This window comes from Engystomops pustulosus, chromosome 10 (assembly GCF_040894005.1).
Source record: "Engystomops pustulosus chromosome 10, aEngPut4.maternal, whole genome shotgun sequence".
Lineage (NCBI taxonomy): Eukaryota > Metazoa > Chordata > Amphibia > Anura > Leptodactylidae > Engystomops > Engystomops pustulosus.
Window position 1 is genome coordinate 21926747 of NC_092420.1, and position 23234 is coordinate 21949980.

Sequence of the window (23234 nt, forward strand, 5' to 3'; positions counted from 1 at the left end):
TGTTAATTTCTTGACACTTTTTTGGTGCATAATTAGACCAACAAAAAGCAAGTCTATCAACTTCTTAACCCCTTCATTTGTAATTTATGATGCTAATCAGTTCATCTTACACCAAATATATTAAGGCCGTGCACCACAATATAACATCACAGTGCAAAACAATGCTAACATGTGGCCCCTCTCTTCCTTCTCTTCCCATTGTGACCCATGCCTACATCCCCCTCATATTTTGCCCCCTTGTCCTCCATCTCGCTCATATCGTGGCCCCTGTCCTCCACCCCCTTATATAGAAGCCCCTGTACTCCATTACCCTCATATTGTGGCCCCTGTACTCCATCCCTCTTATATTGTGGTCACTGTCTTCCATCCACCTCATATTGTGGCCCCTCTGTACTCCATTCCTCTTATATTTTGGCCCCTGTCTTCCATCCACCTCATATTGTGGCCCCCTGTCCTCCATATCTTTCATATTGTGGCTTCTGTCCTCCACCCCCTCATATTGTGGCCTCTCTCCTCCACCCCCTTCATTTTGTGGGTGCCTGCCCTCCATCCCCTCAGATTGTGGCCCACTGTTCTCCATTCCTTTTATAGTGTGGCCCTGTCATTGAATCCCCTCATATTGGGACCCTGCCCTCCATCCCTCCCCTCATATTGTGGCCCCTGACCTCCTCCTGTTACTGGGTATTAAACAAAAAAAAACCCCACTTACGAATCTACGATTTGAGGCATAAGATAGCGGTCAGGGTTTACATAGAGACGGTCCGACACAGCCACACTACAATCTGAAAAGCCTATAAAAGGTTAGTGCAAACTACTGGCATAAATTGACAGTGTGCAAACATTTTGTAAACTCACATTGGCTTAGGAGCCCAATGGGTACACATCTTAAACATAACGTTGCAAACGTTACAGAGGTAGGCTACTCAGGGTAGCAGAATAGAATGTCTCTTTACCTGGAAAGGAAAAGGCATAGGAAAATGCAGGCAAAATGTCCGTACCTAGAAAGGAAGACATTAGTGCAATATAATAAGTCAATAGCAACTTTTCCGTGGAGTTTCTGGCAAAAGTCTCTCAGAAGGTCTTTAATAACATCTTCTGGGTACAGCCCTTGATGTGGGGAAAAGTGCAATAAATGAAGAAAGGGTCTCCTCTATGTGTAGAGGGACAGAGTCCTTTGTAGGAATCTCTTCTGTGGCAGAGGAAGAGGTGCTATCATAGCACATGACAGTGGGCAGTTCAAGGTATGTCTCTTGACTGAGATAAGTAAATAGGGGAAGAGTCTCAGGAAAGTTTCTGGCTCTTTGGGGTTAAAGGGCGCTCAGCCCAATTGGGATAGCAGAAATAAGCATATTTACAATATTCACAGTACCTGGTAAGGCTTTCAGCCCATCAGGGGTTATTCTTGCTGCTCAAGAGCAATGGCTGCAGGCATGGGAGCAGGAACTGCAGCAGGGACATCATCAGTCTGGGTGAAGAAAGCAGTGTTGAGGTCCGTCACCTGAAGACATCTGGTGGTAGAAACTCGAACTGCTGACATGGGACACCCAGAAGCTGGAGCTGGGACAGCAGGGAGGTCATCTGCAGCAGCAGGCATCTCAGCAAAGTAAGGAGACAGGCACTTCTCTGGCTGACCTTCAGTAGCTGGGGGTGCTGTGGAGCGCATGATGATGACCGCAGGAGCTGTAACTTCTCCATTGCTGACAGCTGAAGGATTGTTGTTCCTGGACTGACCTGTAGCTGTTGGGGGCGCTGTTGCACTGGCGATGGTAACCTCTGTAGCTGGCAGGGCATTCTCACCGGACAGCCTGGGCCTCTTGGCAGGTGGTCCTGGATACTCCGCAGGACGGTCAGCAGCATTAGATAAGGGTTCAGGCCCCTTTAAGAGAGTCCCTTTTGTAGCCGGGCCTCCTATGGGGAGATGTTGGCCCTCCGCCGGGAGGCCGGACTGTACCCCAGCCGGGGCTAAGGGAGATATAGTGACAGTCACTGTGATATAGGCACTGGGGGCCATGGTACTCACATCCGCGGTGGTCCTCTGGAGGTCCGGAGGAGGCAGCCGCTGTGGAGAATCCGCCATTGGAGTCTGCGTACGGGAGACAGCAGTAAGCGGTGCAGCAGATGAAGGTGCCCGTGGCTCATGAGCAGGCCATGCGTCACTTGCTTCTTCATCTCAGCGGCTGTGCTGCATATCGGCAGGACCGGAGACAGCTCATGGAGAAATCCAAGATGGGCGATTAACCTCTCTGATGCTGGATGGCAGCTGCGCTGACTCTGAGGTACCTCGTGGGCTCTCACTGGCGTTGCAGCGCGGGAGAGTTTCGCGTCAGAGGGCGGAGCTTGAGTCTTTCCCGCCAGGAGCTGTGGCGGGCTGAATTTTTTCCTGCACCACAGCGGTCTGAGGCAGGATTCGCGCCATAAGCGCAGGGGGCGGAGCTTCGCCCATGCAGACTGTGGGTTCCCGCCAGTGACTTTTGGCAGGCTAGAATCACTTGCTGCGTAGCAGAGTTTTCAGCGGTTAACCTCTTCAGCTCTGCAGCAGTGGCTCTTTCAGCAGATGTAGCAGAGCTGACAAAGTTCTTTGCAGGGTTTAACCTCCTGAGTGCTGGAGCGGAGCTCGACAGCACGTGGCAGCAGTAACACAGTTCAATGTAGAAATGCACACAATCACTTGGGTCTAAACCCGAATGGCAGCAGGGTTAGGCAGCACAGTCTTTGTAATGAAGGACAGTCTATAGTGTCAGTATAAGGCACAGAAGTATAAATCCTGTTCGTGACGCCACTTGCAACATCCCCCACCGGGGCCTAGCCTTTTCTTGAGGCCTGGAGGCAGCCGGGGCCCGCAGTACCTGAGTGGCTGGCGGTTGCGGCCTAGGCACGCTAGTGTCACGGTGCTTGGTATGGGGAACCGGAGGGCTGTCCTACAGCCTGGCAGGTCTCCAGCAGGGTGGTGTTGGCAAGAAATGATGAGGGAGAGGCTGCTATAGCGGTTCTCCCTGGGGCAACCCTTTGGTGTCTAGAGTATGAGTCTCTGTGTGGTGGATAGGGTGCCCGTGATGGTGACAGCCGTAGTAACAGGGACCAGACGGAGGAAGACGTTGAAGAAAAATAACTTACAGTTCTTTATTGGAACCGACAGGAACAGTAGCAACGTGCCTGGACAGAATGGTAGAATGCTGGAGATGCAGTTGGAGGGAGCCACAGGATAGATCATCAGCCTGGATGCAATGGCAGGCTGGAAGATGCTGTGTCCTAGTAGGATGCTTCAGCTTGTCCTGGGTTGCTTCAGATATCACCCTTGAAGGTAGGATGATACCCCTTTCTCTCACTGACTAACTCACTACACTCTTCAGGCAGGGAGCTGGGCTCACCTGCTCTGGTCTGGTGTGCTGGCTGCACTGACTCTTCAGAGTCTCTACTCTGATCTGAGAGAGTGAACTCTCTCCTCACACTGGACTCTCTTCTCAGAGAAAACTCTTCTTCTGAACTCTAGAAGTTTCCTGACCAAGGGTTTTGTTACTCCCACTGGTCAGGTGGTGGCTACTCCTCCAATTGCATCTCAGCTCACAGAAACAAGGTATGACACATGTGATTGGTTGCTAGAATTGCGTCACATAAAACAATTAACTCCTGCCTTACCAGGCAGACTCTACCACTGCAGTGTTCCCCTGTGTTATCTAGTGTTATGTAGTGACCTGCTGTGGGGTTGATCAGACCCTTCACAGGCTGCAAGCTACATGGTGGGACGTATTCGCAACAACGTCTCTGCCTTGCATCGGCGAGGGTGTTGCATATATCTTTCCCCATTCCCCCACAGCAATCGTGCTTCCTTTTCTTCCGTCTATGAAGCTAACTTGAAAGCAGGGGTGTGGCTAGCCTAGGCGAGGGGCTACCATCACACATGTCTACTAAAGCATCCGCATACATGTGCAGAGGCATTAGAAGGATGATCCTGCCTCCTTTGCTGCTGTAGTGTGTCAGGACTGAAAGCAGGAGGCTGGACACAGCAGGACAATACATATCCCCCAACTGACCCCAATCCAGGCCTGGTTTTCGGGCTCTGTCGCAACCAGCAAAAGGTCTGTATCAGACCTCAACTGTGTCGGCATCTTCCGGACACGGATAGAGCTGAATATACGTAATTATAATGCAGAGAGCTGGCAGCTGCATTACCCCTATGACTCTGCTTCTGCTGCGTGTAGCAGAGCTGACATGATGTGATGATGTCATCTGCCTGCCGGCTTCAGTGCTACATACAACAGGAGCAGAGGAGAGAGGAGCTGCTGCAGGGGAATGGAGAAAGGCAGGTATCTGTGTTTACTATTTTACTGTGTGGGCAAAATTAGGGAACTACTGGGAGGGGGCAAAATAAGATGGGAAGCGGCTGGGGGCATGGTAAAAGGTGAATATAATATAAGCGTAGGCCGGTGGGGGGAAAATATGAGGGTGCTTTAATTTGAGGAGGAACTGGGGAAAAAATACCAGAGGGGCTACAATGTGACTGGGGGGAAACAATGTAAGGAAGAGATGGAGGCACTAAGGGGAAAATGATACTGTGTGGGGTGGAGTAAGAGGCCGAGGTAAAGCCGTGGCTTAGGACAAAAAAATCATCATCTTTGAAATGATTTTTTTTTTAATCTTTTGTCCCTTTCTTTGCTCATTAAATTAGGAGGTATGCAATCACCCAATCAGGAAAGCGGGATAGCAGTGAAAAAACAAATCCGGGATGGTTGTTCTGTATGCAATTTTTTAAAAATGATGTTTTATTGATTTCCATTTGAAATCCTAATGATTCTCTTCAGTTATGGAGGAAAATAAAATTGTTATGTAATGTTATATAGAACACAATGGCCCACAAATACAGAGCAGTCTGTTCTATGTGCAGGGGGTAGTGTGCAGGGGCCGCCAGGATTTCTGGCGCACGTTCTTCATGAATCTGGCACCCCTTGCACTGCCCCGACAGAGTGCAATTTTTTTTGGTGCACCTTTAACATGCAAACAAAACTCTTATGGACTCTTGGTTCCTGCTGGCTTATGAGACATTTTTTTAAATCACTTATTACTATATTACTTATTTTTATATAAGGGCACAATATATATGATTTTATATTAAAGAGGGCATTTAAATGAGAGGACATTACATAGGGGGCTGTATTTATATTAAGGTTATTATTTAAAGGAAAATAATTTATATCTGGGCAATATAAATAAGTATTACTTATATTGGGGGCGGCACATTATTAATAGAATATATTTTATAAGTTGTGTAGCTGAAGGTTCAGAAGATATATTTACCAATGTATGGTGGTCATATAGGTATTCTTTGCTTTGCCTTATTTTTGCTAAACACCTTGTTCCAACTCTGAACCAAAAGTACTCTTACACATCCATATATAAATATATTTAATATTTATTCAGATATTTTAAATACTTTTTAAATATATATTACATAGATGAAAAACTGAGGATTAAAAATCGTGAAAATCACTATCATTACTAATTGAATTTGATAAAAGTTCTCAAAAGTTCATCTGTGAGGTGCAACACCTATATTGTGCAGTAGGTGGCGCTCAGTGCCTTAGGAATTCCTCTGCTCTCTCCTTCTGTAACCTGACACATTTGGGCAACATTTACCAAGCACTTGTTCTAGAATAACTGGTGGCAGTGTGGTTGGGATGTGGTGCACCCACGGGACAGGTGCAGGAAGGGCGTCAGTCACTTCTACATCCAGGATTTGAAAAGGAGGAAAGCGGGAAGATTCGGAAGGTCCATTTAGCAAGTCCAGATGATATTTTATAATTATCTTCCTTAATCTTCTATTATATAATTCTCCTGAACCTATACAATACAACTTTATTACGATACCTCACTACAGAGAAACATGGCGCATGGCGCCGTATTACGGGGAAAGATCTTTTCCCCAGGTATGGAATGGTACGGTGCCGCAAGTGTGCGGCACCGTACCACTCCGTGTGGCGCCGTGTGCCCATTGCCGGCCAATGGGGGACGTATATGCAACGTATATATGTCGGCTGTGTGTATGCAACCTTATGCACACACATATAGAGCATATACACACACATACAGGGGCACATTTACTTACCCGGTCCTGTCGCGATCCCCAAGGTGCGTTGTCCGACGAGGAGGAAGTCCGGCACGATTCACTAAGATCGTGCTCCTGATATCCTGCATGTGTCGCTTCCCCGCTCAGGTCCGCCGGAGTTCGAATTCATCTTCCTGGTGCATGTAAGTGCATGTCTTCCGACACAATTTGAATTTTAAATCCCACGCTTACTCTGAATCAGTCGGGTTGTCTGACGGCCCGCCCCCCTATTTGTGTTGCATGAAAGTCGGCGCCAAAATCAGATCGTGTGCACCAAAAACCCCTGTTAAATGAGGCGCAAATCGGAAATAGTCGGGAAACCCGGCGGAAATGCAGTGTCCGGACACAGTGCCATATACATACATGTAGCATATATACACACATACAGTATAATACAGTGTATAAACACACCATGCACTGTACAAATATACAGCATACATGCATCTACTGCTATGGCTGCTAGCCCCTGCATACCTCCCAACTTTTGCGGGAGAAAAAGAGGGACAAATGCATAGCGCGCCACAGAGATTTTTTTGTGCCCTAAGCCACATGTTTTGCCCTGTCCCTTTCTCGATCCCCACACCGTATAATTTCCACCTTAGTGCTTCCATCTCCCCCTTACATTGTATCCCCCCAGCTTCCTGTCACATTGTAGCCCCTCTGATATTGTGCTCCAAGCCCCCCTTTTACGGCATTAAAGCCCACTGTGAAGATTCACCCTCACATTGTGCCCCACTAGCAGCTCAGCCATTTATTGTATCCTCCTCTTACTGTTCCCCCAATCAGCTGCTCATCTTTCTGTGCCCACCCCCAGTATCTGCTCCTGTTATTGTACAGCCCCAGCAGCTCCCCTTTTTATTTTGCCTCCCAACAGCTCCCCCTCATACTTTATCCTCTCTAGCAGCTCCCTTTCTTACTTTGTCCTCTCTAACAGCTTCCCCTCTTATTTTGCCCCTTCTAACAGACCCCCCTCTTATGTTGCCCTCACTAGCAGTCCCCTCTTATTTTGCCCCCCACCACAGGAGCTTCATCTCTTTTAGTGCCCCCAGCAGCTCCTCTTATAGTGCCCCCAGCTACTCCTCCTCTTATAGTGCCCCCAGCTACTCTTTCTCTTATAGTGCCCCCAGCTACTCCTCCTCTTATAGTGCCCCCAGCTGCTCCTCCTCTTATTGTGCCCCCCAGCAGTCCCCCCCTCTTATGGTGCCCAACCAGCAGCTCCACCTCTTGTAGTGCCCCTCAGCAGTTTCCCCTCTTATAGTGCCCACCACCGGTTCTTCCTCTTATAGTGCACCCAGCAGGTCCCCCTCTTATAGTGTCCCCCAGCAGGCTCCCCTCTTATAGTGCCCCCCAGCAGTCCCCCTTCTTATTGTGCCCCACCCAGCAGTTCCCACTCTTATAGTGCCTGCCAACAGTTCCCCCTCTTATAGTGCCCACAAGCAGTTCTTCTTCTTTTAGTGCTCCCAAGCAGGTGCCCCTCTTATAGTGCCACTCAGCAGCTCCACCTCTTATAGTGCCCCCCAGCAGTTCCCAGTTTTATAGTGCCCCGTCCCACAGCAGATTCCCCTCTTATATCACTGCAATTAATTCTGTCAGCTTCTGTAGGATGCCAACAGAGTTGATGTCCAGGCATGTACCTCCCCAGGGTGGGACAGAAACTAAAAATCAGGACAGTCCCGCTGGATCCAAAATGTTGGGAGGTTCGGTATTGTAGATCATGGTTGGTTTTGGATCTTTATGCAATCCAATGGTGATCTTTTCTTTCATATCAGTCAGGCACCTCTTTTAGGTTTATTTAAGTAAGAAAGGCCATTTAAAGGCCACTAGTTCCCTTTCAATGTTTTGCAGTGTAAAGTTGAGATTCTGTGTCTTTGATTGCGGATCAGTGCTCAGTAATTGTAATAACTCAGTCCCTGGGTCCATGTACGAGGCTATGTAAGGTGACAGGTGTGACTGAAGAAAGTAAATACGGTGTAGACATCTGACTTGCTAAGGTCATCAACATCCTTTTACAATAGGAGGCGAGGATTTCCGAGCTTTACATCAAGCAATAGACAAATATTGACAGCAAAGGGAAGCAATGTATAGACGGCTTAGAGGTCATTGCAATATAACATGTGATGTCACTGCTAATCCATCACTGATAACACAGAAACATGTTCTGACTTGTTCACAGTGTGAATCAGGTGAAAAACTCAGGAGGACACTTATACATTGGGGAAAAAATATTTAGTACCCACCAATTCTGCAAGTTTCCCCACGTAAAAAGATAAGAGAGGTCTGCGATTGAAATCAAAGGCAGAATCTCAACTATGAGAGACAAAATCTGAGAACAAACCAAGAAAGTTACATTGTCTGATTTTTAATGAATTTATTTGCAAATTATGGTGTGAATTAAGTATATACTTTATCATATGTCTTTGGCAACGACAGAGGTCATACAGCTAACAGGGTTACCGCACAATTCATACCCAACAAGGACCCTGCGTCACAATTGATAAATGCCCCACATAATATGTTGCTTGCAGAACTGGTGTACAGGATAGCGCAAGGCCAAGCGTATGTAAGGCTGCGGTCACACGTACCGCTAGGCGTCCGTCATAACGCGACGCTAGCGCACAGGGGGAGGTCCTCGGCCCGAACGCACATGCGTTTCCAGGGAAACGCATGCGATTGTTAAGCCGTTAGCATGCGTTTCTCTGACACTCACCACACTCCTGCCAAGTATCACTGTCTGGCAGGGCTGTCACACTTTAGTTACCATCTTATACTATTATGCCACATTGCATGTTAGTGCTTCATAAATTAATTCTCACTCTTTATATAGTTCCCTGGAATAAATTATAGAAAGTACAGCACCCCCAATTTATTATATATACTGCATTAATTCATCAATTAGGGGGTGTTCATGTAACACAGGTAACCATCGCAGCACATGCCCCCCAGTAGATAGATAGCCACAGCACATACCCCCAGTTGATAGGTAGCCGCCGCACATGCCCCACATTAGAAAGGTAGCCACAGCACATCTCCCCCAGTAGATAGCTTACCATAGCACATGCCCCCCAAAAGATAGCTGGCCACAGCACATGCCCTAGTAAATAGGTAGCCCCAGAACATGCCCCCCTGTAGATATGTAACCATAGCACGTTCCCCTATTAGATAGGTAGTCACATCACATCCCCCCATAGAAAGGTCGCCAGTAGAAAATGTCTGCCAGTATATAGGTAGCCACAGCACATGCCCCTCTGTAGATAGTTAGCCACAGCACATTCCCCCAGTAAATAGGTAACCACTACACATGCCCCCCCATAGATAGGTAGCCACAGCACATGCCTCCCAGTAGATATGTAGCCACGGGAAATGTCCCCAGCAGATAGCTAGCCACAGCACATGCCTCCCAGTAGATAGAAAGCCCCAACACATGCCCCCCAGTAGATAGGTAGCTACTGCACATGCCCCCCCAGTAGATAGGTAGCCACAACAAATAAACTACATTAGATGGCCACAGCTCATGCCCCCAGTAGATAGGTAGCCACAGCATATGCCCCCCAGTAAATAGGTATCCACTGAACATGCCCCTCAGTAGATAGGTAGCCACAACACATGCTCCACAGTATGTAAATAGCCGCAGCACATGCTCCAGTAGATAGGTAGCCAAAGGAAATGTCCCCCAGCATATAGGTAGCCACAGCACATGCACCCCATGCACATGCTATCCTGTACATCAGATGTGCAAACAACATATTTCCCACAGTATTTTGTGTTTTTTTTTTTTATTTCTTTTTTGCCCTTTGTGCACCATATTTATGGAGTTTTCACTACCACAATATTGGTCCTTTTCCAAAACTCCTTACTTTTTTATTTTTGGTCGCTCAATTTGTGGGCAGCTTGGTAATCTCAACACTTTTTTGCCACAATTTTTGTTGCACAAATAGAGGAACTAAAAACTTGCCTACCATGTTCTAATTTATATTTGCACACCATACCTAGGACTGTCCTTTGGCACAACAAGTGGGTCAGTTAGCATATTTTTTTTTTATTTGCATTTAAAGGGAACCTGTCACCAGGGACCTCATTTTCACTAAAGACAGGTTACAGAAGCCCATTACAGCTGCATTGCAAATCTGCCTTTCTGCCTTCTCTTAGCATTTGCATTATAATATAATTGTGTGTTACAACTTACCTTGCACCCTGACAAAATCATGTGTTTAGTCCCAGGGGTTGGGCTTTGGTTTGGATGAATTTCAAAAAACAACATGTGACTTGCCTGTGCTGCAGACTGCTCAGCTCTCAGCCCCACCTTTGTGCTCCTGTACAGCTCCTCCCTCCTGCTCATTCACAGAGGTCACAGCTCGGTGTACTGACATCAGTCTGAGAGGGAGGAGCTGTACAGGAGCACAAAGGTGGGGCTGAGAGCTGAGCAGTCTGCAGCACAGGCAAGTCACATGTTGTTTTTTGAGGTCACAGCTCGGTGTACTGACATCAGTGTGAGAGGGAGGAGCTGTACAGGAGCACAAAGGTGGGGGCTGATAGCTGAGGAGTCTGCAGCACAGACAAGTCACATGTTGTTTTTTGAAATGCATCCAAACCAAAGCTCAACCCCTGGGACTACACAGAGGATTCTGTCAGGGTGCAAGGTAAGTTATAACACACCGTTATATTGTAATGCAAATGCTTAGAGAAGGCAGAAAGACATATTTGCAATGCAGCTGTAATGGGCATTTGCAGTCTTTAATGAAAATAAGGTTCCCTGGTGACAGGTTCCCTTTAATGAGCAAAAATGTGTAATATTTTATTTCAAATATCAAGCAATAAAAGTTACGTTTTAACCCACTATCCCTCTCACTCCACCAGGGTCAGGTTTGTCATATCTGGGGCCCCTTGCATAGTTATTTCTTAGACAGAGTATGCAGCTGAAGATCCGACTGAGATTCTCCAGGGAAAAAGAATGCATTAATTCAAGTAGCCGAAAACCTCTCCTACCCTCCATGGCATACAGCCGGGGAGTTCACTGGATACATTTTTTTTTCTCTTTTCTCTTCCAGCAATACTTTCTCTTGATCAGTCAAGAATAGAAATTCCAGCACACAAGGTCCAAGTCTTGTCTGTTCTGCTGTCATGGTATGATGACCGGGCTAAAGGTCTAGAAAGCTGAGCCCTAGCATTTCATAATACCCAAGACACCGGGGGAAGCAAACATGTGGTGAGATGGTAAAAAGAATCAAAGGGGCCAAAGAACAAACACAAATCTATAAAATGCTATTTACTCTATGGCTATGCATGGTTGTTACTACCTGGGTAGCCAGTATAGCAGCCACAAGGGGGACAACAAATAGTGGATATGGATTCACGCTTACATCTGCTTCATCTTTTCTCTGATGCATAATTCTTTTCTTTAAAGGGAACCTGTCACCAGGGACCTCATTTTTCACTAAAGACAGATTGTAACAGCCCATGACACCTGCAGTGCAAATCTGCCTTTCTGCCTTTTCTAAACATTTGCATTACAATATAATTGTGTGTTATAACTTACCTTGCATCCTGACAAAATCCTGGGGTAGTCACAGGGGCTGGACTTTGGTTTGCATGCATTTCAAAAAACAACATGTGACCTGATTGAGCTGCAGGCTGTCCTCCATGTTTGTGCTTCTGTACAGCTTGTCCTTCCCCCACTGATGTCAGGCTGACCAGGCTGTGACCTCTGTGAAGGAGCAGGAGGAGGAGCTGTACAGGGGCACAAAGGTGGGGGCCAAGCTCTGAGGAGTGAGTAACACAGACAAGCCACATGTTGTTTTTTGAAATGCATCCAAACCAAAGTCCAGCCCCTGTGACTACCCCAGGATTTTGTCAGGATGCAAGTGTAAGATATAACACACACACTCAACGGCCACTTTATTAGGTACACCTGTCCAACTGCTCGTTAACACTTAATTTCTAATCAGCCAATCACATGGCGGCAACTCGGTGCATTTAGGCATGTAGACATGGTCAAGACAATCTCCTGCAGTTCAAACCGAGCATCAGTATGGGGAAGAAAGGTGATTTGAGTGCCTTTGAACGTGGCATGGTTGTTGGTGCCAGAAGGGCTGGTCTGAGTATTTCAGAAACTGCTGATCTACTGGGATTTTCACAATCATCTCTAGGGTTTACAGAGAATGGTCCGAAAAAGAAATAACATCCAGTGAGCGGCAGTTCTGTGGGCGGAAATGCCTTGTTGATGCCAGAGGTCAGAGGAGAATGGGCAGACTGGTTCGGGCTGATAGAAAGGCAACAGTGACTCAAATCGCCACCCGTTACAACCAAGGTAGGCAGAAGAGCATCTCTGAACGCACAATACGTCGAACTTTGAGGCAGATGGGCTACAGCAGCAGAAGACCACACCGGGTGCCACTCCTTTCAGCTAAGAACAGGAAAATGAGGCTACAATTTGCACAAGCTCATCGAAATTGGACAGTAGAAGATTGGAAAAACGTTGCCTGGTCTGATGAGTCTCGATTTCTGCTGCGACATTCGGATGGTTGGGTCAGAATTTGGCGTCAACAACATGAAAGCATGGATCCATCCTGTCTTGTATCAACGGTTCAGGCTGGTGGTGGTGGTGTCATGGTGTGGGGAATATTTTCTTGGCACTCTTTGGGCCCTTTGGTACCAATTGAGCATCGTTGCAACGCCACAGCCTACCTGAGTATTGTTGCTGACCATGTCCATCCCTTTATGACCACAATGTACCCAACATCTGATGGCTACTTTCAGCAGGATAATGCGCCATGACATAAAGCTGGAATCATCTCAGACTGGTTTCTTGAACATGACACTGTACTCAAATGGCCTCCACAGTCACCAGATCTCAATCCAATAGAGCATCTTTGGGATGTGGTGGACCGGGAGATTTGCATCATGGATGTGCAGCCGACAAATCTGCGGCAACTGTGTGATGCCATCATGTCAATATGGACCAAAATCTCAGAGGAATGCTTCCAGCACCTTGTTGAATCTATGCCACGAAGAATTGAGGCAGTTCTGAAGGCAAAAGGGGCTCCAACCCGTTACTAGCATGGTGTACCTAATAAAGTGGCCGGTGAGTGTATATCATAATGCAAATGCTTAGAAAAGGCAGAGAGGCAGAGTTGCACTGCAGGTGTGAAGGGCTTCTGCAACCTGACTTTAGTGAAAATGAGGTCCTCGGTGACAGGTTCCCTTTAATTCTGTTTTATAACATTATTGCAATCTTCATGTACTGGGACATCATTCTTGTCGAATGTGACATCATGGTCTGCATTTATTATTCACTTTCCGGCTCTTTTTTTGCTACTACAACTTGTGCACCATATTTATTATTTATTGGCGCCACAATTTTGCTTCTTTTCCAACACACATACCTTTTTTTTTGTCGGTCAAGTTGGGCGCAGCTTTTGAATCCCGACACTTTTCCTCCACTTGTAGTTTCCCGACGGGCATATTTAGACCAACAAAAAGCAACTCTACCCCCCTTCACAGATGTGGTTTTACAATTTCTGACGCTCATTTTTTCTTCTTATGTCACACCAAATACGTTAAGCGCCACAATATACTGTAACATCACAATACAAATCACCCCCTCCCCCCATTTGTTTGTTTTTGTGATTTTTGTCCTGTACTATCATATCACAGTGTGCATTATGGCTGAATTATGACATCAATGTCGGTATAATTCCAAAAGCCAGAACATCACTGAGTAAATAAGCGATTTACAATGACATCAAATGTGCTGTGCATGTATTATTGGCCTTGCAACATTTTTTGGACGGACATTTTTTTAATGTTGCTGCGCCATGTGCGTCATATTCATTATATGATAATGCAGTGACAAACTGGGGCACATTTACTTACCCGGTTCTGCGCTTTCCCCGATTCACTTACATTGTGCACCCGATATCCTGCATGTGTCAATCCCCGCTCAGGTCCGCCAGAGTTCACCATCTTCCTCCCGGTGTATGTAAGTGCTTGGCTTGCGACACAATTTTAAAGTTAAATCCCAAGGTTTGTCTCAATCCGTCGGATCTTAAGGATGACACGCCCCTCGATTTGTGTCACAGGATTGCGCCAAAATCCAATGCGTGTGACACAATGCCCTTCTAAATCCCTGTCCCAACGGCGCAATCCCGAAAAGTCTGAAAACCTGGCGGAAATGCGCCCGCCGGAGCCTTAGTAAATAAGCCCCACTGTGTGCTCACCTCACTGACACCAGGAGCCATAGACGTCTATGGGGGCAGTGATCTGCCCGTTACTGGTGCTCTTGGCTTCCCGGTATCGGTTCTCTATTGCACCCAGTAGAGCGATCCAGAGCCGTCAGGTGCTGGCTTGGGGTTTGACGTAGGAGCATGCCATATTGTTGTTGTCTTGGTGCACTATGTGACGCTCTGTGATCTGTGTGACAACCCAAGCTGAGGGGCTCTGGTGTCGATGAAGCCGGTCAGCTAGAGTTGCGGTGCCGAGCCGTGTTTGGTCGCTTACATGATAAGCTAATGCTGTCTTCCCATGCTTGGGGGTCTTGATGGTGATAGGGGTCACAGAGGTCAGACACTCATCTATTGGACATTTCTAATAGAAATGTCATAGATGTCCAAGTTGGCAATATACCTTTAATAAATCAGTTGTGAGACAAGTATGTCAGGACTTTTGGCACATTTTGCATCAGAATTCTTTCTTTTGCATTTTCATTACTAAATCTCCCCTAATGTTCTGAAAATATGCAGCACACCGAGACCGGAACAATACTCCAGTGATTGCTTTCCAGTGCTGGCATGAGGAGGAATTCAATGTTTCCTGTAGGGAGCAGATCTGTCAGCAAGTACCATACCACTTGTTGATGGCATCCATCTAGATACAAGCTGTTATTTGCTACTAGAAAGGAAATCTACAAGTAGTAGAAAAGGATGTGCATATAGATTTTACTGATTCCTATTCACACCATACCACATGTTAAGAAGGTGTGGAAATTTTCTCCTACTAAATATTTGGGTATATTCACATTCAGGGCCGCCATCAGGGGGGTTTAGTGTGACTGTGTTCAGGGGCCCTGAAGAGGAGAAGGGGCCCTAAGTCACAGAAAACAGAGCCAGATTATCTTTCTGTGTGGGGCCCACAAAAATTGCCAGTTGTGGGGCCCCAAACATCCTAGTGGCAGCACTGTTGACATTGCACCTATTTTTAGAGTTAAAGTTCCCCTACTTAAGGACACTCGACTTACAGATGATCCCTAGTTAAAGACGGACCCCCCTGCCCACTATGACCGTTGGTGAAGCTCTCTGGATGTTGCTATAGTCCCAGGCTGCAATGATCAGCTGTAAAGTGTCTGTTATGAAGCTTTATTGATCATCCTTGGTCCCATTACAACAAAATATATATATATATACACACCATCAAGTGGCCTCTGTTCCCCATAACACCCAGGTGTTGAATAATGTATATCTTATCTTTTACTGCATTATATCTTACATATCTTGAATGTAACCCGTGGCTGCCTATATATACAAATGTATAGGAAGGCTCAGATGTAATAATAATCTTTATATATATAGTGCCATCATATTCCATAGCGCTTTACAAGTCATAGGGGATATATACAAATAAAATGATTGGATTTATACAAATAACAATAGGACTGAGGGCTCATATTTGGTGTGAACAGAGGCAGAACTGTACATTACTTCTACACAGTAGGAAAGTAGCCGCTCACTTGCAGATGGATTAAATTGCTGCTATTTACTAGTCCAGAGCTGTAAGAAGACAGAACTGCCCCAAGGAAACAAATACATAATACATTGGGAGAAGGTGCCAGGAGGAAGCGGCCGCTATGACAAGCACTTGAGACTAGAGATCTATTGTCTTTCATGACAGCCATGAATAAGGTGCGAAAATCTCACCCCTGGCAGGAAGTTCTTCAGCAAACATCTCAGCAGGGGATTCCTGAGCAGTTCCTCTGAGTGTTTCTCCCTAAACACCATTTATTTACATGCCTATGGCTCCCAAACTGAGACAAAACAGAAGCCAAGCAATCCTAACAATGACAAGTGCAGTTCACACGTGGAGCACTTCTGCCAGGGGATGTGTCATCGGAAAATTACAGCATTTAGTTTTAGTTTATAGGAGTGCGTTCACATTGCTGAGATAATGGATGGAAACATTGGAGGTTGAGTCTTGTGTTTGCAACAAAAACGCAATGGAATCCATAGGTAGAACATAAGACAAGGACTCTAATTGTAAAAACCAGGGTTGTCTGGAGGTCCATGCATCATAGTGATATTTATATAGCTCAGGAATCCTGACTACAATACAGAGGATGGGAGTCCATGCATCATAGTGATATTTATATAGCTCAGCAATACTGATACAGTACAGAGGATGGGACTCCATGCATCATAGTGATATTTATATAGCTCAGCAATACTGATACAGTACAGAGGATGGGACTCCATGCATCATAGTGATATTTATATAGCTCAGCAATACTGACTACAATACAGAGGATGGGAGTCCATGCATCATAGTGATATTTATATAGCTCAGCAATACTGATACAGTACAGAGGATGGGACTCCATGCATCATAGTGATATTTATATAGCTCAGCAATACTGATACAGTACAGAGGATGGGACTCCATGCATCATAGTGATATTTATATAGCTCAGGAATCCTGACTACTATACAGAGAATGGGACTCCATGCATCATAGTGATATTTATATAGCTCAGCAATACTGATACAGTACAGAGGATGGGACTCCATGCATCATAGTGATATTTATATAGCTCAGGAATGCTGACTACAATACAGAGGATGGGAGTCCATGCATCATAGTGATATTTATATAGCTCAGGAATCCTGACTACAGGACAGAGGATGGGAGTCCATGCATCATAGTGATATTTATATTGTTCAGGAATCCTGACTACAGTACAAAGGATGGGACTCCATGCATCATAGTGATATTTATATTGTTCAGGAATCCTGACTACAGTACAAAGGATGGGACTCCATGCATCATAGTGATATTTATATTGTTCAGGAATCCTGACTACAGTACAAAGGATGGGACTCCATGCATCATAGTGATATTTTTATAGCTCAGAAACACTGATTACAGTACAGAGAATGTGACTCCATGCATCATAGTGATATTTATATTGTTCAGGAATCCTGACTACAGTACAGAGGATTGGACTCCATGCATCATAGTGATATTTTTATAGCTCAGAAACACTGATTACAGTACAGAGAATGTGACTCCATGCATCAAAGTGATATTTATATAGTCATATTTGTAATCAATGCGCTGTTCTGCTTGTAGGAAGAAACTCCTTCCATATATATCATCACTATGATGCTCGGATTCCCATCCTCTGCACTGTAGTCTGTGATATCCAGCCACAATCTGGGATACGCAGTGTGACCCGGGTCCTGTGTCTCCTGTATAATGTACTAGGACTTGTACCATCCATCACTACACTGACTGTGGATGACCACCATCCAAATGATTCATATCCCATCCAATGTTTAGGATTCTGTACATATGGAACATACAACTTTTGTATATTGGACACTATAGCCACATGCTGTTAAACAATGCTAAACCAAAACGCAATGTGTGAACGCGCTATAGGCCAGTGGTTATTACGGCAGCCTGGGACAGCTGTAGTTCCATGCAGTGTAATGATAGAGTGAGGGGTGGCAGTGCTTCCATGTAGGACCCTGAAGAGGAGGGGTCTCCCCAGTCCTCACTCACACTGGGCTCAGGCTGTAGTGTGGGCTCTGCTCCAGCAGAGGGCGGAGCTTGTCCCGGCTCTAGGGCGCATGCGCAGTGCGCGGCACACACACAACTTCTCCCTGGGCTGCAGACCATGGCACGGTGTCTGCGTCTCCTCATCTTTGCGGTATCTGTAAATGTATTAATATCCCCGGACCCGGGCTGTGCGGCCACCGGCGGCTCCCGGAGAGCACCTGCGGACTCGTGTGCACCCAAGGTCAGTGTCCCACCCCCTGGCTGTGAGACATTCACAAGAAAAAGTTTGCAGAAAGTTTTGCCCGGACTTGTAAACTCTTGTGTATCTGTATAGTAGTGGATGTGACCCCTGTGCAGAGGATTGTATGGTGCTGTAGGGTCACTATAGGTGTGTAGCTACATATATACTTACCAGATTAGTTATTATATAGTTTATTATATACTTTGTATTACACCTTAGCCTTTGTATGGTTGGCAGTATTGACAAGAAGAATACAATGTAACGCTAAAAGTAATTGTGATGACAGTTGAGTTGCGACAAATGACAACGCAATTGCGATCCATTGGTTGCAAGAGGAAAAGCAAACTTGCGACGTGTCTGATGACTGTGAATTGCACATAGAGCGAAACGTTGCGGTAATGCGCTTGCTACGTTGCGACACGACGTAATGCCTAATGTTTTTAAACGCATGCGTTTGGCTGATTTACATCCCGTATTAACTTTTTCACAGCTGCTTAAACTTCCAGAAGTGATTGAAAAATGCATCTAAACCTGCCAAGCGCATGGTAAACATGCAGAAACGCATGCGTTTATAGTGCATTTAAAAATGCACATAGAAGAATTGACCTTGAGCGCCGCCCTGTGTGACCGTATCCTAAGCGTGTGGCTTGCAGCTAAAGTGCATCAAAAGTTGCTATTGCATGTGATTTCTGGTTGCGCAGTTTTAACTGTTGCAGGCCAAGTGTATCAATTGTTTATGTAACTTTATATAATACAATCACAGGTCTATCCATGACTGTAAAAGAGATCAAGCAAAAAGCCCAAAATTTGGACCACCCCCACCACTATGTAAAATCTCTGATTTATAGTAGAGTTCTCTGCACAATGACATTGACATGGGATGTGTAACTCAGTTTTTAGCAAGTAGTCAGCCCAGCGGCGGTATAAGTCATAGCCGTAGGGATGGGAAATGGTGATATCTATGATTGACACTTCTTATAGTGTATGTGGTGATGGAAGGGAGCAGGGTCTGCGTTACATCTGCTTCAGTTCCACGTTTTTTGGACATTTTTGACAGGTCCGGAGTGATGGATTTGTATAATGTACTGACTGCTGTGACAGTGATTTTTCCTACATAAGTGGATCCAGGTTATATTTTTGTATATACAGTTCATCCTATGTAGCTTGGGGGCAGCTTTTATGATGGTGTCAGAAGTTTTCTTTTTCCTCTTATAGAAATGAATAAGAAGAGTTATTGTAAGGATTCTTCTACACTGCAATGTCAATTGCAGATATATGGTCTGAAGGATATATATATATATATATATACGGTCCCCTACTTAAGGACACCCGACTTACAGACGACCCCTAGTTAAAGACTGACCTCTCTGGATGTTACTATAGATAAATTTTGAAAATCCAATTGTCACTGGGGCAAAAAAATTTTTTTTTTGTCTGGTTCTACAATTATAAACTATACAGTTTCGACTTAGATTCACATTCAACTTAACAACAAACCAAATGACCCTATCTTGTACGTAACCCGGGGACTGCCGCATTAGGTTTTGTGCCTATGGTATATGGATGTATAGTTGCTTGATGCTCGCTATAAGCAATGCCATATTAAGTTTTAGTTTAAGTTGAAGAAACTCCATAGTTGTATCAAGATGCATATGTAGTAGTGAGTTCACAACTACGAGTTACATCGAAATGTGCTCTTTATAACGTAGACGTGTCGTACAGCTGTGTGCATGTGCAAGGCCATAGTTTCCTGAAGAATAGGGGTTGTCAATGTCTTTCACATGTTCTTGTGTGTATTGGTTTTGCTGTATGTGGGTCGAATAAGCCAAATATGATAATTATAAGGTTTTGTATTGATTGAACTTTAGGTTGGCATTTGGGGAGGGGGGGGGATCTTGGTATTGCGCCATATATACATAGTTATGTGACTCCAATCATTATAGTCACTAGACATTGTGTAATGTTGCATTAGCCTTTCTGTACCTGTGCAGGTAATTTGGCATGAGGGGGGTGTTGTTAACAGACCCTTTCCCAAAAAAAGATAAGACTTTCCATTCTTCTCCAGAGTATCACAGACAGGACGGGACACATATCTTGTAACCAAAGAGTGTGAAGAAGTCATTTGAAGAAGCCTTTTCATCACCCTCAGACTGTGTTCAACTAGTAAGAGCTTCCTGACAGGGAGATAATAGGGTCACCCAGAGTGTGTAGGGATGAATGCCGAGGGCAGATCACTCGTGTGGATAGGATTTTTCTAGGACAAGGAGAGGTCAATTGTCTCAGTTACATATTTTATTAGGTCTGATGCTTCCTAGGTGATCGCTGTATTTCTTATCTTCTCAGTCATGTTCTTTGGTGTAGGAGATATCCATAAAAATGTGGGCCTGCTCAGGCAAGCATTTTAATAGGGCGATGTTCACACATGCATTGCCAATTCAGTCATAAATCGGGGACCAAAAAAAGTCCTGTATGGTACATGGATGGGTATGGAATATGAATATTGGAAAGGAAGCCTAATGGACCACATTATAAGTCAGCTTATAGTTAGACATCATTGGCTGCCAGGACTACAGGAGGAGCAAGAAGGTGTGGAGAGAGATGGATTATATTTGGTGCTCCTGCTTTGGGTCCCCTGATTCTTCCTCTTCAGGGGACCCTAAAGGGAAGCTACAAATTTCTCCATCTTTTTATTGTATTGGTATCCTCAGGATGCCAGTACGATTGAAACCTGTGATACAGCAGGGAGCAATAAGTGACTGCTTAAATTGTCATGTTGGCACTTTGCATTATAAGTGGGTTTTGGTTGTAGTTTGGGCACTCTATCTCCAAAAGGTTTGCCATCACAGGTATAAGGTGTGCACCTTCCTTGAGGATTCTGGGGCCTTGCGGTGGGGTGGAGCTTGTTTTCCAATTGTAGATGTTTTTAGGCCTAAATGCTTTTGATTGGGGACAAGCGACACATGTTTTTTTCTAGTAAACAATGTAAAATATGCGTTGCTCGTTCCCAATCCCAAGTGTCCATGACCTCCTTCCTTCTAAAATAAACTGTTAATTATGCAAATGAAATGAAGGGCTACAGGGGTGGCTCCCAGAGCCCCTCTGTGTTGCAGGTTCACAGGCTGTTACACTGTCTTCCCATCCTTCTGCACCCTCAGTACTTCCACCCTCCCTCTTTCTGATGTAACATCACTGCATCAGAAGTTTCAGTGCACAGTGAGAGGAGAAGTACTTCTGTACAGTGTAACAACCTGTAAATCTACAGCACGGGTTGCTCTGGGAATCACCCCAGTAACCCTTCATGCTCATAAGCATAATTTTAAAAGTTGATTGGAAGAAGGAGGCCATGGGTAACAGATTACCACAGAGCAGCACTTTTGACAGTTGTGCCATGCCCGTGCATGTCTACCAAACCTGCCAAAAGTGCTTTGAAGTTAATAACGTGTCTTGAGTTACTTCCGCACGCTGAATTCCCTTGTACACTATCTGTGCGAAACCCAAGCCCTTTGAAGTGTTATAATTATGAGAATAATACGGCTCTTCTCAGGTTTCTGTTGTACCTTGAGAAAAGTTTTTGTTTTGCGTGACATTCTTGTGAGCAGCGTCTCGTCCCCAAATACACTGTCTCCTCTTCGGCGGATCATCCTAGACTTTTCGGACAGACCTGCATGACTTGTTTCTGTCTGTCCACCTTTGCATTGTAAAAGCCTATGGGTAAACCCTGAATAGGATTGCAGGTCTATTAGATGACTGACGGCCTCTAACATATTGTTTGCTCTGGGGTAGGGCCGCCTTTGAAGTTGTGCCTATAGGAAGCGAAGTCACTTCCTTTTCATTTCCTCCCCTTTAAACCACAGGCCACTTCCCGCTGTCATTCAACACGGTGCAGGGCTATAGACTGATTGAAATGCAGTGCGTCCCGGCACCGTGCGCAGACGGATCAGAATATTCCTCAATCGGACACAACAATGTGACACATTTTGCATGAAGGTTTATTATTGGGGTGGAAATAAAACTTCTCTAAAACTAATTGTCACAAAAGGCATTTAAGGTCAGGGTTCAGACTGCAGAGAAATCTCCAAACCCATTACCATAAAATCTAAATGTGATCAAAGAATGAAATGTAAACCAGGTCCTAATCTGGCTAATGACGTTTCTGCTGTTTGTGTATATGAGCCGGGCACCGCTGATCTGGCCGCATCGTGCGGGATTAAGCTGAATTTCTGCCCTCGCTGGCAGCTGTGCACATGTGGATTGATCTGGCCTTCAGGATTGACTTGAACTTGTATGGTTTTTGTCAGCGAGAGGGGGAGAGGATTTTTTTTTTTCTGCTTTGCCTGGATCTTGTTGACATCTGGAAAGAGAGTTACGCTTTAGGATTTTTTTTGCAGATAAAGCAAAAATGAGAAAACAAGACCCCAGGATAAATGTTTAATGGTACAAACAGGAGGAAACTAGGTGTGTTTCGGATTTCTATGTAGCAGGATGGATCCAATGTAACGGCAGTACAAACCGTTCCTTAGTGGGAACAGTAAAACGGCAAATCCTTATGTGTATACCCTATTTATATGTAGATCCAGATCCCCACTCATTATATGCATTTGTTCTGAAGAACTTTTTAGCATTGATGTTGTGCAGGTTGCTGGCCTGGTGTTTCACAGAGGGATCAGATCGTGTCATTTGCAATCAGGAAATCTTTGGATAAATTATTCCTAATTACACATGATGGAATCTGATCTGGTTCTTGGCACTGATATCTTTGGGCTCGTATTGTTAATGATTCCGCCCAAATAGGCCAATTGCTGCTTTAAAGTGAACCTGTCACCAGGAGACCCATTTTTAGCACTCCCCCAGTCCCCACAGAGCATAGTACATACACTGCCAAAGTGTTTTTGTATAAAACAAAAAAATATGTTATATTGTACCTTTCATTAGCATCTGCTGTGTGACTAGGCAGTTGCCAATTGGGAGGGGCTGGAAAGGAGCATTCAGGTACAAAGGTACAATATAACATGTCTTTTTTTTTTTTCTGTAAAATCAATTTTTAATACAAAAACACTTTGGCAGTGTATGTACAATGCTCTGTGGGGACTGGAGGAGTGCTAAAAATGGGTCTCCTGTTGACAGGTTCCC

The 23234-nt window shown here is 45.1% G+C and overlaps 1 protein-coding gene across 1 annotated transcript in view; it reads left to right on the forward strand.

Annotated features, from left to right (window-relative positions):
• Window positions 1-17848: 17848 nt before the first annotated feature.
• Window positions 17849-23234, forward strand: part of IL17RD (interleukin 17 receptor D) — a 51430-nt gene continuing 46044 nt past the window's right edge. Inside the window, exon 1 of the mRNA XM_072126887.1 lies at window positions 17849-18104. Within this exon, the coding sequence (XP_071982988.1) occupies window positions 17982-18104 (123 nt within the window). The 5' untranslated portion in view covers window positions 17849-17981. The remainder of the gene's footprint in view (window positions 18105-23234) is intronic.